A 16403-nucleotide genomic window follows, 5' to 3' on the forward strand; every position below is an offset into this window, starting at 1 on the left:
TTGTACCTTATGGGTGGTGTTTGGTTCTTCTATTCATATGTTCTCTGCTAAAAATTGTGAAATCTTTAGATTTCAAGATTAGTGATTTGCAAAACATGGTGTGCAGTAATCCAGGAGTATGCAGACAATACATCTGGGTTCAGGAAGAAAATATTAGAACTCTATTCAAACATATGTGCATATATTCATATATACGTATGTTTTTCTAAAAATAAATAGATACACATGCATTAGGGGTGCACAATCATAATTTTGTTACTGCTTGGGTTCGTGCTCAAAACATTTTGAGACCACTGGAATATGAGGAATTGTGCTTCATGTGATTTTAAATGGCAATAAAACATGTAAGAGGAAAGACCTGAAGGAATAAAACTGGACTGCATCAAGCATGTCCCTGGTACGACTTTAATTTATGAGTCTGAAATAAATTATATTTTGAAACAAAGGAGCTAGAGATCTATCCTTTGATATCTGTAATAACAAAAAAATATGAGGTCCAACCACTGAAAACAAAGCTAATAGCACCAAATCTCTTTCCTCGGGGAATAAAATTACCCTTGCCTTTTGGAAAGTGAAGCCTATAACATAAAATATCAAAACCAGTTAACTTCCAACAGAATTACAGATGGTTTGGAGTCACTTAATGGTAGAATTTAACTAGTTAGTCATTGGAATGGTCTATTTCCCAACTTTTGGATTACTAGATGTGGTGTAGCATTAATTTCTCTATAGCTTTTAAGAGAACGAGAGTACGTTCGGTAGCCATGTAATATATATTCAAGCTGCTGAAAATAGAGAACTTAAATATTCTTTGATAAGGTAGACATCTTCATATATAGTTTCCATATCACATATCTTGCACAATAAGTTCTCTAGTGAGTTTTACTTAGGTGGCCCTAATTCCATCGAAAATTTCTTATCCAACTGATGCTCCTTTTCCTTTCAGGGGTATATGGGAAAGTCCAGCTTCATGGTGCTTGTCCTCAGAAATCCTGGACCCGTCTTGCAGCTGACATCGCCTCGGGCAATGAGAGGTAAGACATGAGAGTAAGTTAGGGAGAGTAAGTTAGGGATGTATTTGCTTGTTTGGTTTGCTGATGATTCAGGTTTTGTTACAACATGAAATTAAATTTTAGATTAAGACTCAAAACTCAAGGATGAATAAATGGTAAAATAAGGGACTAGAAGGAATTTTAAAAAAACTCTGTAACATAATAGTAGAAGAAGAAAACAAACCAAAGGCAGAGGAGTCTATCGTTTATTTAGGAGTAAAGGTTAGATAATACGTGTTTACTGCTATCAGTAAATCTTTAAAAATATGGATTCTATGACATAATAGATGAACTGTAAAGTGACATCATGATTGTCTGAGTTGAGATGATGGCTGGCGAAGAGACAGAAATAAAATAGGAGTGAGATGAAGCATATGAAGAGTCTTCTGGAATTTAAAATGCAATAACAGAATTTAGTAATGCACTGGAGGTGGTGAAGAATGAAATTGCCACTGCCTCAAAGTGAACAGGCACCATGAAGAGCAAACTGATGGAAAACAAGGTCAGGAGATAAAAATCTATAAAAGAGAAAGTATTAGAAATAGAGAACAGAGAATGCAAAGTACATATATACAAACAATGCTCATTTTTAATAAGAGCCCAGAGTAATTACAACAGAAAGAATAATGAAAACTCCACCTAAAATACACATAGCAAACCTGAGAGTACTTGCATTGAATTTGAAGAGACCAATGCCAACAATTATGATTGCTACATATCCTCACAGTACAAGAAAAAGCGGTGAACAAAATAAAAGAAAAACGGAAGGGAACATAAAGCTTCTTAACCTTAGAATTCTCTACACCATTAAGTATAGGAAGATAGTGGTGTAAAATATATACATGTTTAGGGAAAAATATATACATGTTTAGTGGTGAAAAATATACACATGTTTAGGGATTTCCATCAAAGAATTGGACACCCTGCTAAAATTGCTGTTTACATGTGAAAGCAAAAAAGCAAAAAAGTTCAGTAAGAACTGAAAAAAAATGCAAAAAATTGTTCTGATAAAGAGCTTAAACAGATTTAAAATTCATAAATAAAATTCAGGAATACTGTAAAGGTAAATAAAGTGTCTATTTTAAAGGTAAGCACTGGAATAAGTTAAATATAATACTGTAAATATGGCTGTTAAAATAAGACAAAGTCTAATTATTCTTGTAAAAGAAACTACATAAAATTTGAAAAGTTAATGTATTAGTCAGGGTTCTGTTTATATAAATATATATAACTCATAGGTTTTGTGTGTATGCATATGTATAATATGTAGTATATTTCATTACCATTTTTGTTTCTGTCAATTTCCTCTTTTTTTTTTGAGATCTACTTTGTATATTTCTTTATTATGTTATCTGGTATAAAACTTTCCGACTATTGGGGTCTCCCTGGAGACTGAAGTCTTTAGTCTGTTTATATAAATATATATAACTCATAGGTTTTGTGTGTATGCATATGTATAATATGTAGTATATATAATAGTATATATAAAGAGATGTATTTCAAGGAATTGGCTTATATTCTTAGGAGGGCTGGTAAGTTCAAAATTTGTAGGGCAGGTTGGGAGTCTGCAAAGTCTTGAACTTTGTCTTGAGGCAGAATTTCTTTTTCTTCAGGGAAACTTTGATTTTGCTTTTAAGGCCTTCCAACTGATTGCTGAGGCCCACCCACATTACTGAGGGTAATCTTTACTTAAGGTCAATTCATTATAGATGTTAATGACATTTACAGAACACCTTTGAAGAAACACCTACATTAACATTTGATAGGATAACTGGGCACTACAGCATAGCTAAGTTGACACATAAACTAACCATCACAGGTCATAATTCTCAGATAAAACTCCGGGTTTACAACCTGGGACTGTGGCCATAGGAAACTGACGATGGGACATGAATGCCATATGAAGTAAATATGAGTCAGTCTGTTCTAGCAGAATTTAAAATAGGGTATATACCTTCCAAATCACCAAAGAGAAAAGAGAATGAAAGAAACCATAAAATAAGTAGTAAAATACAAAAAGAGAAGAAAATTAAATAGTAAGAGAATTAAAGCAACAAAAAAGGCATAAAGAAACAACAGAAGTAAGAAAGTAAGAATAAATCTTCCAGTTATAAAAAGAAAATACCCAACTAATGAATCATTGAACACTACATCAAAAACTAATGATGTACTGCATGTTGGCTAATTGGGCATAATAAAAAAAATAAAAATAAAAAAATAAAAAAGGTACTTTTCTTAAAAAAATAAAAATAAAAAAATAAAAAAGGTACTTTTCTTAAAAAAATAAAAATAAAAAAATAAAGAAAATATGATTGTTAAAAATGATCCCACATAGGAAAAAATTGGGTAATAAATCAACATGTAATCACAACGTTTTTTACTAGAGGAAAATAAAACCAATATAGAAAAAAATTATTTAAATATTAGATAAAATGAATTATTGAAATAGAAACAAAAACAAAAGATTCAAAATTATAAGAAAAGAAAAAATTAAGTGTGTAAAATAAATATATTTTATATTAATAAAGACTTCAGTCTCCAGGGAGACCCCAATAGTCAGGAATTTATACCAGATAACATAATAAAGAAATATATAAAGTAGATCTCAAAAAAAATGAGGAAATTGACAGAAACAAAAATGGTAATGAAAGACATTTACTTACCTCTTTCAGTTCTTTTTTTGTGTGTGTGTGTGTGAGAGAAAGCCACAGGTGGGGGAAGGCAGAGGGGGAGAGGGAGAGAGAATTCTAAGCCTGGGGCTCGATCCCAGGACCCTGAGATCATGACCTGAGCCAAAATCAAGAGTTGGATGCTCAACTGACTGAGCCACCCAGATGCCCCCCTCTTTCAGTTTTTAACTTTTAAACTAGGTTAAAAATTATAAAGAAAACATGAAGAAATCTGAATAATGTAATAAAGGTAATTTAATTTATATATACAAAAAAATATAAATATAATTTACCCCAGAATATAAATATAATTAAAACCTTAACAAATTTTAGTAAACAGAAATGGTGTAGAATATGATCACAATAAAATACATGTAAAGGTAGAAACCTCTTAACCAATAATCGTAATCTCTTGCAAGATAAAAGAGCAGAAAAGAAAAAATAAACTTTGTTTTAAATAACTTTTGTATCAGAGAGGAGATGAAAACTCCAGTGGTAGAATGCTAGCAAAATAGCAATAATAGTATTGCAGGAGTCGTGGCCAACATGTCATCACATTAAATGCTTTCATTGCTGAATAATAAAATACAAAAATAAACAAACTAAACTGTCAATTTGAGAAACCAGAAACAAAATATCCAATAAGTCTAATGAAATTAATTTGTGTAAGATAAAGGCAGAAATTGGTGAATTAGAAAGTAGGAAATTAGTAGACTTGAAATTTTTTTAGAGATAATGGTTTAATCTTTAATGACATTAATTATACAAAGAAAATAATATGTAACCTCAGAAATGAGAATTCAAATGTAACAGATACCAGAGATTAGAATTATAATAAAATGTATATATCTATAGAGTACCATTCTGAAATTTACAAAAATAAATTATATGTAGGAATATAAATTATCATAATTGGTTAAAGAAGACTATGACTGAAAAAACCAATAATAGCAAAAGACATGCAGTTATCAGAGATTTGTTCCCGAGAATAAATTTGGCTCAAATAAATTGATGGCATATTCTTTCAAATATCAGACACTTTTTATGTTGTGTAATCTGTTCCATAGCATAAGAAAATATGTGAACCTTTTCAATTAATTTTAGGAAGCAAGCATAAAATACTTTTTATTTATTTATTATTTTTATTTATTTTCATAAAATAATTTTTAAAACAGCTGCTAAAGGTAATTCAAAAAAAGAAAACTGGGGCAACACCTAAATGTAAATAAAATGCAAAAAAAAAAAAAATCCTAAGTAAAACAGCAACATATGAAATCCAGTTATTTGTTAGGAAAAAAAATCATGGTTGAATGTGATTTATTCAAGTAAAGAAGGATGGTTTAAAATAATTCCTTAATATAATTTATTGAAGCAATATATATAAAGACTAAGAACTTGATCAATTTGATACAAAACAGAAACACATTTAATAAAATTCAGCTTGCATTCTTGGAATAAACAGTAAATTAAGACTACAAAAATATTCCTTTATTTTATTTTTTTAAGGATATTCCTTTAAATCAATGTTTCTTAATAGAGCGGTTTAGCCATTAGTTGAGAATCACTGCTTTAAATAATAACACAAATTAAATCATTAAAAATTCCTCTCAAACAAACAACTTTCTATTTTATGGAAAAACTGACATTAAAAATTACTGTGTATTACAATAATCATTAAATATTATTATTAAAGTTTTAGCCAATGTATTGAGTCAAGAAATACATTAGTTGTTACTATTAAAAGGAATCCAAATTGTCAGTTTTTTGTAGATTATATATATTTTGTCTTAGAAACTAGAGAATCATCTGAAGAACTATCATTGCATTCATTCAGTAAATGCACAGATTAATAGCTTTTGAATATTTTAATGTAAAATCCTATTTAAATTTTAATTTAGAATATTTAGAAATAAACTTAAGAAAAATTACAGGAGGAATGGAAACAAAACTATAAAACACTAGTAAGAGGCATAAAAGGATATTAGAATAAATGGTGATGCATAACATCAACAGAAAGGCTCAATATTTTAAAGATGTCAAATCTAATGCAACTTTAATAACAAGTCAAATATATGCATTTGAAATCTGATTCACTAATTCTAAGTCTTTTGGAACAATAAACACTTGAAAATAGCCAACATTACCACTTACTTTTTGAAAAATATATACCTTGGGGCACCTGGGTGGTGCAGTCAGTTGAGTGTCTGACTCTTGGTTTCGGCTCAGGTCATGGTCCCAGAGTCCTGGGATCAAGTCCCATGTTGGCTTGGAGCTCAGTGCAGAGTCTGCTTGAGAGTCTCTCTTCCTCTTCCTCTGTCCCTCCCGCTCATGCGCTCACTTTCTCTTTCTCTCTCTCTCAAATAAATAAATAAAGCTTAAAAAAAAATTATATATGTGTGTGTATATATATATATATATATATATATATATATATACACCTTCAATGTGAATAATTTCCTATTGCTGTTGGCACCAAAACAGAAGAGAATGCCTAGCAATAGACTCAGGTATGTATTATTACTTAGAATTTAAATAAATTAGCATTTCAAATTAGTTGCAGACTTGTGCTGGAGTAATTGGTAAACACTTTGGAAAACTATAAAATTAGATTCTCAAATTATGCTTCACTCTGAAAAAATTATAGGTAAATTAAAAAAATAAAACTATAAAATTATGTGAAGAACATTTAAGTAAATATTATGCAATATTAAATTAGGGAAGACCTCTCTTATCATAAGAAATGCAACAACTATAACAGCAAGAAGTCATAGATTTGACAACATAAAAAAATCAATATTTAAGAAAATTAATATTTTTGCATACCAATTACAAAATGCAAAGGCAGATGATAAAATGGAAAATATTTGCAATTTTTGATAGTACAGATGGAGGGCTAATATTTTTTATATGTAAAGAATACTTAGGAATAAAAAGGAAACAAGATGAACATACTAGAAGAATAAACATTAAAGAGTTTGAATACATGAGCCACAAGAGAAGACACACATCTGACTAATAAACATATGGAAAAATGTTCTTCCCTACTAGAGTTGAAATAAATGTTAATTAAAACAAAATTAAGCACTATTTTAAAATATTTAATTACCAAAGGGGATGATGATTGAATTCCATGTTGACAAAGGGGAGGAGAAGTGGGCATTCAGGCTAATATTATATATTAGCCTAGTTTTGTAAATAAACTAAAATAACATTTATGTATGCATATATGTGGATAGAGAAATGTCTGGAAGGACATACAGCACAGCAAGGATCCCTGTGGGAGAGATGATAGCTGGCTACTGCTTTGGTGTGCTTTTCTCTATGTACAGAATTTCTTCATAGAGTAGTTATTACCTTTGAACATTGTTATTGTTTTATTCAACACAATTTTTGTGAATTCTTACCCTATGTCAAACATTGAGTTATGGTCTGGGAATACAGTAACAAGTAAAAATCGACATTGTCTCTGTATCCAGACATTAATGAAATAAATATAAAGTAAATGTAAAATTACATATGGGATAAATGCTATGAAGGAGGGCTTTATAGGATTCTGAAAACATGAATATGCGGGATCTTGAGGCAGTAATGGAGGTTAGAGAAGGCTTCCCTGGAGAGTGATTTCAGAGGTGAGAACTAAACAATGAGTGGGCCTTAATTAAGCAAAGTGGAGTGTGTTGGGGGGGAAGAGCACTCCAGCAAGAGCAAACAGCATTCAATCATTCAACAAATATCTGGTGGGTACTTACTATGTACCAGGTGTGGCTGTAAGCCCTGGAGATGTAGAGGCAAATTTGAAGAGATCACTGTCCTCTGGGAGTTTATATCTTCATGGAGAGAGAGACAATAAAGAAGCTAATACAGAAATATAAACAACATAGTTGCACATTATAAAATGTACTAGTAAGGAAATAAACAGTGTGGTACAATCGAAAATAGTTGGGGAGTGTACAGGGTACCCTTTTAGATTGAAGGGACAGGGGAGACCTCTCTGGGGAAGAAAAATTTGAGCTGAGATCTGAATGGTAGGAGGCATCCCACTATTTGATGTAGATGCGCTAGTGTGCTCAATGAAGGAGGGACATCTGGTCCAGCATTGTCTCTCAGGTGGCCTTTGGGGAGTGGGAGACAGAGAGAAGGTCACTATAGCTGGACCAGAGTGAGCAAAGGGGAGAGTGGTATGATATGGTAGATGCCAGGTCACATGGTACCTTGTTTAGGTGTGAGAGGTCAGAGGGAAAATCACTGAGGGGTTTACGGAGGTCAGTTGATAGACTCTGACTTATGTTTTGAAAACAACTCTGGCTGCTATATAGATGATGAGTGGTGGAGAAAAAAGCGGAAGCTGGGCTATGAGTTAGGAGGCCAGTTGAAGCCAAATATCATGGTGGCTAGGACTATAGAGGAGGCAATGGGAATGGAGAGAGGAGGTGGCTCTGTCTGGACATGCCAATGGACTGAATGTTGAGATGAGGGACGTGCTTCAGATTTTTTGACTGAGCAACCTGATGGATGGTGGAAGCATGCACTGAGATGGGAAGACTGGAAAAGGAACAGATTTGTCAGGGTGGCAGATGGGACATGCTAAGTTGGAGACACCAAGGGGAGATGTCAAGAAGACAATTAGAAATGTAGTTTAGGACTCAGGTAGAACATGATAGGTGGTCATCCAGGAAGTAGATAATTTCACTGATCAAGAAAACAGGAAGAGGACGAAACTGGAGCCTGGAAATGAGACTGGGGCCAGTCTAATTCTTTCCAAGTTGATAGAGTCAGCACAGATGATGGAGAGGCAGAGGCCCAAGAGGTGATTCTGTGGTAGGAGGAAGAATGGGCAACATGAGGGACTTGGAGGAAGGCCAGGTTGGCTGACCTGGTGAACAGGGACCCAACACAATAGGGTTCCCAGGAGTAGTTAGTGGTCAGGGTATATTCACTGGCAATATAACAAGTTTAGTTTTTACCCTCCAGGAGCACTGTGTAACTATTTTTAGTTTTTAAGAGGATAATATAGATGGGAGGTAGAGCTTGTGATCACATTCCTGTATGTAAAAAAAAAAAAAAAATCATTCTAGGTACAATGCAGACAACAGAGGAGTCAAAAATGGATCTAGGGACACCGCTTAGGAAGTCCAAGCAAGAGATAGCATAACTTGTAATCAGGAGCTGAAGTGCCGATGGAGAGAAGTGGGCAGATGTAGAGACGGGAGATACAAGTCTATAAGATGTATTGGATGTGAGGCACTCTTAGTTTCTGGATTGCAGAGACAGACGGTGGTGCCATTCACTAAAAGAGGACTGAATTTTGGGGAAAAAGATTATGAGTTCAGATTTGGTCATGTTGACTTTGAAGTGCCTGATACCCATATGGATTTGTGAAGTAGGCAGTTCAAACAGGGATAAATACGGAACTTTAATTTTAAGGCTAGCAAGATGGAATTTGGCAAGAGCCATATGAATGGATTTTTCTTTAAAGAATGTGTTAAAAACCTCACTCAGAGTTAGGGCAATTGGCTCTTTCAAAAGAAATTCAATTTTATGAATGAAAACTATCTAGAGTAACTAGCTATTATTTATTGAGCTCTTATCATGTGGGTTTACTCTATGTCAAGCATCTACCAGGCATTTTACATACATTATCTCATTTAAATCTCTCAGTGCTATGTTAGGTATACAAAAACTGAGGATAGAAAAGTTGAGTAAAATTTCCAAGTTTATAAAGCTAGGAATTTCTAGGGCTGACTTTTTTTTTTTTTTTAATCATGGTTTGTCTGATTCCATTGCTTATGTTCTAGTGTTCTATATAATAAAAATATTAAGAACAAAATTTCTTAGTATGAGTCCTGATGAGGAGTTTTTAATGAGTTTATATGATTGATAAGTAATTACCATAGTGAATCCATTTTATGGAGAGCCTTCCTTTTTTTAACCTTTTAAAAAATGTGAAATAATTGAAACCTCACAAGAAGTTGCAAAAATAGTAGAGTTCTTATGTACCCTTCACTCAGCATTCTCTGATGATATATTTCATAACCTAAACATGATAAAATCTAGCAAATCGATATTAGTCTAGTATTAACTGAAGTACAGACCTCATTCAAACCATTTCTTTAAACATTGATCTATGGTCTTCTTTATGTTAAAAGTCAGTTCCTGTGTCAGGGCAAGAGGAGACCGAAGAGTAGGTTTACAGGGAACCTTCCTCAAAAGGTCTCACATTTTTTCTTATTCCTTTTCTCATTTACTTTTTAAAGAAAGAAAGTGTAGAGAGCCTTATCCAGTCCCTTTGTCCTGTTGTTGTCTATGTTTCTTCTGTGATATACTAACTTACTCTGGTATTTATATGGAAATAACTGAACTAAACAACAAATCATTTTTCACCTCAACCTTGCCCCAGGACCCTGGCCTTCTGCGCTGACATCATTGCTGATGTCATCTATTCTGCCATCTCGTGTTCTTTGGCTGTACTTTGTTTGGATACCTCTTGTTCTCCTTTCCGATACATTCCCACTTCAGACATGAGTGTCCAGAACAATTATTTTTACGAGTCTCCCTAAATACTTGATAAGTAAAATAAGGAGGTGCACAGTGCTCTTCAGTCTCCTCTTGCCTTGACACTCCCTGCTTATCCTGAGAATCTACCACATCTTCCACAAGACGTTTAATCTCCCCTCCAGCACACACTGATTTTCTCACCATCTGAATTATAGAATGTGGTTTTCTGATTTATGATGTTAATAAACATATGCTGCCTGGTGATGGATCCTAAGCTACTTAAGGTGTCTATGTCCTGTTCCTCCAAGTGGCTTCTACAGGGGCAGGAAAATATTGTTTTTTATTGATTGTGTCTATTACTTAGCACCTAGTACACAGCAGAACACAAAGAAGACTTCTAATAAATGCCTGCTACCTTGAATGGATGTGTCTTTTCTGGAAATCAGAACTTATCAAGCCTCTTGATTCAGTGGTATATCATCTAATAAATGAGAATCTTACATTTATTTTTAAAAACCACTATATTTTGCTTATTACTCAGACTTCATTATTCTACTATAACAATTTTGTTTATAGTAGAGTTGGCAGCCTTATTCATTTATTGGCAGGAGTTCAGGATCATGTAAGTAGCCCCCAAAAGAAGATGATTCTGTTTGGTCCCATGAACGAGTGGGTTCTAATCTCAGATTGGCTATTGTCTCTATGCTGGGAAAAGGCACATGTGGTAGGAACATAGGATGGAAATAGTATGCTACAATGAAAACAAGCTTAAACTTTGAGGGAAGGCAGAACTGTAATAATTCTAAATGTGCAATTAGCTAAATGTGTAATTTTGAGCAAACTACTCTTTCTGACCCTCACGTTCTTATTCTGTGATACAAGAATAAAATGGCTGGCTAATAGAGTAGTTAGAGGGATTAAGTGAATTAATGTATATAAAGTGCTTAGCCCAGTTTCTAACACAAAGTGAGCCTCAAGACGTGCTAGTTATTGTGGTTATAGTAAAAATAAGGAAAAGTAGCCTTTCTCAATCCATTTGGGAAATTGTGGCAGGCCCTCCCCCAACCTCTCTTATTTCTCTATTTCGACCTCATTAGCATCTATGGAAGAAAAATTTTCTACGTGCTGTAGGGTACAAGTGTACCCAGACCTGTCAGGCTTTTCCTAGCTTTACCACCAGAGAGTAAATTTTTCTCTATCCTTAGTTTCAGTTCAAAAGTCCAGGCGGCTGTCGTTGATAGCAATGTATTGGATCACTGGAATTTGCTGACAGTAGAACTTAAATGTTCCCACGCCCAAAAAGTCAATGTGTGAGGTGTTGGATGTGTCAGTTAACTCGATGAGGGCAATCTTTTCATAGCGTCTACGTAGATCACATCGGCACATTGTGCGCTTTAAAAATCTTAAATTTATTTGTCAATTACATCTCAATAAAGCTGATACAATGAAGTCCAAGGGAAGGATTTTCACAGACAAAGGCCGGTTGGATCCCTCGCCTACCCTTTCGCGAAGGGTTTGTGGGACTATAATATCAGCAGTGTTCACTAGGACACAGAATTAGGATGGTGGTTAAGCAGAGCAGTTCTCAGAAAAGGTGTGGTGAGGGGTGCCTGGGGGGCTCAGTAGGTTAAGCATCTGCCTTCAGCTCAGGTCATGATCCCAGCGTCCCGGGTTGGAGCCCTGCTTTGGGCTCCTTGCTTAGCGGGGAGTCTGCTTCTCCCTCTGCCTGCCGCTCTCCCTCCCCCTACTCTTGCTCTCTCTCTCAAATAAATAAAAATAAAATCTTAAAAAAAAAGAAAAAAAGAAACGATATGGTGGATTTCTTGGGAAAAAAGGAGAAAGGAGGCCAGGTAGACAAATAGCTGACATTTATGATAACTCTTCTTATTACCATCATCAACATTGGTATCGTGCCAAAGCCATTCCCTTTCTTCAGTACCTCGCATAATCCAATGCAGGCTGAGGATCTGCAGTACCTTTCAATGGCACTGAAAAAAATGAAAAAAAAAAAATTAAACTGAAATTTAAAAACAAACCTTCAGTGTTAGTAGAATTCAGAAATCTATGGCTATCGCTATTGCTGGGAAGAAAACATCTTGGACTCTAGACACTCTGAGCCTGTGGTCAAATGCAGCCATCATCATTAAGACCCCCCAGCGTTTAGTTAACAAATCCATTTAAGTGGTAGGTGTTTATATATGGATGCCTTATGCATGGTTGTAAAAACTTTTTAAATCAAGTCAGGAAGCATACATTTTTTTCCTTTTTCGTAATTATGTTCTTTTGACCAAAGGTATTATATTTTCTCCAAACTAGATAAAATGTTAGTGCCAAAATAAAGAAAACTGTGCTGACATCTTGTTTATATATTTTTAAAGGTTTTCTTTCAGGAGACTTCTGCAGCGATTATTCATAGTTTCCTCTCTCTTTTCATATGGTTTTCATTTAGGTCCAGTTATGTTGCAAACAACTCTTTTAATTTTTTTGTTGATTTATTGTTTTAGGTGTGTTTTGCTCAGAACAAAAAGGTCTATCCTCTCCCCTGTAGCTATAGGACTCTTATTAGTACTAAGCGGACAGCTGGGCTTCAAGCAGTCCTGAAGATAGGATTTCTTGAAATGGTTGAAGGGTAACCAAATAATAGAAGACTGTGAGTGGAAAGAGTGGATGTTGGAATTGAAGGAAAACTGATACTTGACCTACAGAACCATCTAAGTTCTTGATAACGGGGACCATGACTTTCTTAGAAGTTACCACTATTGCTCTTTGGACACAGAAGTGGAAGGGGCCATACTCCTTTGCCATATGTATACTGTCCTTGTGACATAGGGATTCCCAAGGCTTCAGGAGTATAGGAGAGAGATTAATTTTCATGAACCTGCAAAGTTTCAGAAGACTCAATGGAAAAGGTCAGCTTAAGTTCATTTATATTTTTCATATAAACTCGGGCTAATGATTTCAAAGTTCTTTTTTCTTTTTGTCAAGAACATTGCTATGTGCTGCAGTGTTTATATAGCTAGGTAGCCATATTTTTATTGAATATTATCTAACAGTATCAAAGTTGAATAGCCACAGAAAGCAAGAATACAAAATCAATTGCAAGGCAGTGGTATCTATGAGGTCAAAATTGGGTGGAACAGAGGTGGGGGTTGGGTGTTCAGTGGGGAAGAGACTCCCATGGGAAGATTTCTTGAAGGCAAAGGAACTTCATTCAGTTTTTAAGAATGAGTGGACTGAAGGGCAGAGTAAGGACAATGATATTTTAAGTGATGGGTGAGAAGCACATAGCTATTTCTTGGGAGAGTGAGCAGATTCATCTGGCTGGAGCAGAACCCTTATTTAAGGAAGTTAGGGAATGAAGTTTCATTCATTTCAGTTTACATTAGGGTTCACTCTTTGAGTTGTACATTCTGTGGGTTTTGACAAATGTATGATGACATGCATCCATCCTTATCATACCATACACTGCCTTGTTTGCAGTCCCTAAAAATTACAAGCTGGTAGCTGCACTGTTGTTTGAATTGTATGACAGTGCACCAGGAGATGGACCCATCATTTCTAGTGTCCCTCAGCTTCTGAGCAGGTTCAGTTTTATATACAACAGAATCCCTGTACAGCGAAGTAAAAAGAAGCCATCTCTGTGAGCACTTGGTGTAGACACAATGTAGGATAAACATGGTCGAAAAGAATCTTTTGGTTTTTATCTCTTTTTCTTATCCCTAAATTGCTACCTATTTTCTTTTGTTTGAATAGTAAAGTTAATATGAAGAACTAGATAGTGGTATAAATAAATGTGATAATGTTTAATTTACTTTTGGGTCTACCCATTCTTTTTTGTACAACATTGAAGAACATGGACTTCTTTCTAAAAAAAAAAGTCTGGGACAGGCAAGCAGGCAGCGCGGGCTCTATCTTCTACCAACATTGCACATGCCTACTCCCAGTGTTCACAAGTACAAGCTGCAGCTGTAGTCGGGGCCATTGGGGTGGAGGATGGAGCCGGTCCCAGCAGAAGCTGACCAGCTGGGGATGGTTGTCTACGCAGACTCTGGCCCCATCAAGGTGGGCCTTGCAGGAGGGAATATAGGGCAGGCCTCCTAAGACAGAGACGGAGGGGCCCTAGTGCCCCACCCAACACAGGGTCAGGGGCTCTTTTTAGGCCTGGGCGGAGCTCTCTGGAAGTCCCTAGGAGCAGGTGTGGGCCCTCGTCATGCCTCACAGGCTGTCTCTGGGAGAAACAGCTCATGGCAGCGCTGTACTGTTTCCTGTGGGGAGACTACCCTGTGGCCAATGGTCCAGAGGTCAGCGTCGATCTCAAAGTCACTGCCGTAAAAATCCCCCGTGTCCACAAGAAATGAGTTTCAACTCATTTCATAAGAAACTTTTCAGAACATTATAGTGCCTATCGTCTGAAGAACTTTATTCAGCAGTATGGGTAATAATAAAAGATTATCTAGATAATACTGACTATGAAGGAAAGGATCAGTTTCATTTGTGCTGCTAATTGACTTTGGTGTGACTTTTTATCCATAGCCTTATTTTCTTTTTAAAAAAAGTATTTTTTTTTCTGTTAAGTTAGAAAATTTAGGTTTAAGGGAAAATCACTAATAAACCATCCATAGGTGGACTAACATTTTACTGTGCATCTTTCCTGTCTTCTGTTTTCTCTGCATGCATTGTTTTTATTTAAAAAACAAATTGGGCATATTGTTTTATATCCTGATTTTTTCAATCCAAACATCATGAACAAAATGTCTTATAATTCATGCTCTGCTACAAAACACTTTTTAAATGACTGCATAGTATTCCATTGTATGGTTCACAGACTCTTCATAATTTTGTGGATTATCTTGATATCATTCTGAGATGTGGGCGTATTGTTTTTTTTAAGATTTTATTTATTTATTTGAGAGAGAGAGAGAGCATAAGCAGAGGGGAGGGGCAGAGGGAGAGGGAGAAGCAGACTCCCTGCTAAGAGCAGAGCCCAATGCGGGGCTGGATCCCAGGACCCGGAGATCACGACCTGAGCCAAAGTCAGACGCCTAACTGACTGAGCCACCCAGGCACCCCGGTATTGCTTTTTATTACCATTCAGCTGGGGAAGGACTATGAGTCAGACAGGTGAGGCAATGTTATTTAGTGGAAAGAACCTGGACTTAATCAGGAGTCTTCCTTTGTCCTGATCCAACCTCTGGCTCCATTCAATGATCTAGTCTTGAGCTTTGTCGTTTCCTTTCTTGGAGTTTAGTTACTTTGCTTTTAAAAACTAGCAGTTGCTTCAATATTCTGTAACTAGGAAGTCACTACAAATCAGGAACAAAGGTAAGACTAAATTCTTTCATTAAAATTATAGCAGTTGACAGTAGTCCTTTTTTCTGTGACTCTCTCTCTCTCTGTCTAAGCTCAGGTGTACAGACTTGAATTAGTTACAGTCTTTGGTTCATAGCAGAGTTGTACCATTGACCCACAAACGATCCCCTGTAATTTATTTGGGGTTTTTTTTTTTTGGTGTTAATATTATATAGAAACACGTGTGTATTTCCCCTCCCTTGCAGTAAACTCTTTAAGGCTGTCTACTAGTCAAAATCTTAGTTGTCATTTTTAAAAATGCAAATGACATATGTTTTATTTACCATTACGCCTCTAGCACCTATTACAGTGTCTGGTGCCTACCAGTGTTCAATCAATAAATGTTTCATGATGGAATAGCCTTCACATGGACTTGTTGCCTGGGTGAATATTTATGGGTAGAGGAGACTCTCTTGTCAAAGCTTCCTAAAATGTGGACATTAGCAAAAGAGGCAGGTTATTAAAATAAACTTATGCCATTGAGGTTGGTAATGACTGTGAATGAAGAATAAAGCAGACATATTCACTAGGAAAAGCTAGGCGGCAGTGAAAGACTGAACAGAAGTTTTATTAAATGTGAGTTAAAAAAATGAAAATGAACAAAACCATCGTTGTTTCATATTGTGGTGGAAGCACAACACTCAAGAAATGCATCCCATTAGTCCCCACAGTAACATGGGAATGTCAGAAGGAAGCTTTCAATATTGGCACTTTTAAGAGGAAGATGAGAAACTCAGAAAAGTAACTTCTTGAGGTCACGTAGCTGGTAAGTGGCATCTCTAGGATCCACATTATATCTGTCTGACCATGAAGGTAGGAGCCTTAATACATGATGATA

General features: G+C 35.4%; 1 protein-coding gene across 1 annotated transcript in view; it reads left to right on the top strand.

The window, feature by feature from the left end:
- Positions 1 to 16403, top strand: part of PKHD1 (PKHD1 ciliary IPT domain containing fibrocystin/polyductin) — a 440651-nt gene that overhangs the window by 298143 nt on the left and 126105 nt on the right. The window contains exon 54 of the mRNA XM_032410150.1: positions 947 to 1034. Coding sequence (XP_032266041.1) covers positions 947 to 1034 — 88 coding nt within the window. The remainder of the gene's footprint in view (positions 1 to 946; positions 1035 to 16403) is intronic.

This window comes from Phoca vitulina, unplaced genomic scaffold, assembly GCF_004348235.1.
Source record: "Phoca vitulina isolate PV1807 unplaced genomic scaffold, GSC_HSeal_1.0 scaffold11, whole genome shotgun sequence".
NCBI classification, from domain to species: Eukaryota; Metazoa; Chordata; class Mammalia; order Carnivora; family Phocidae; genus Phoca; species Phoca vitulina.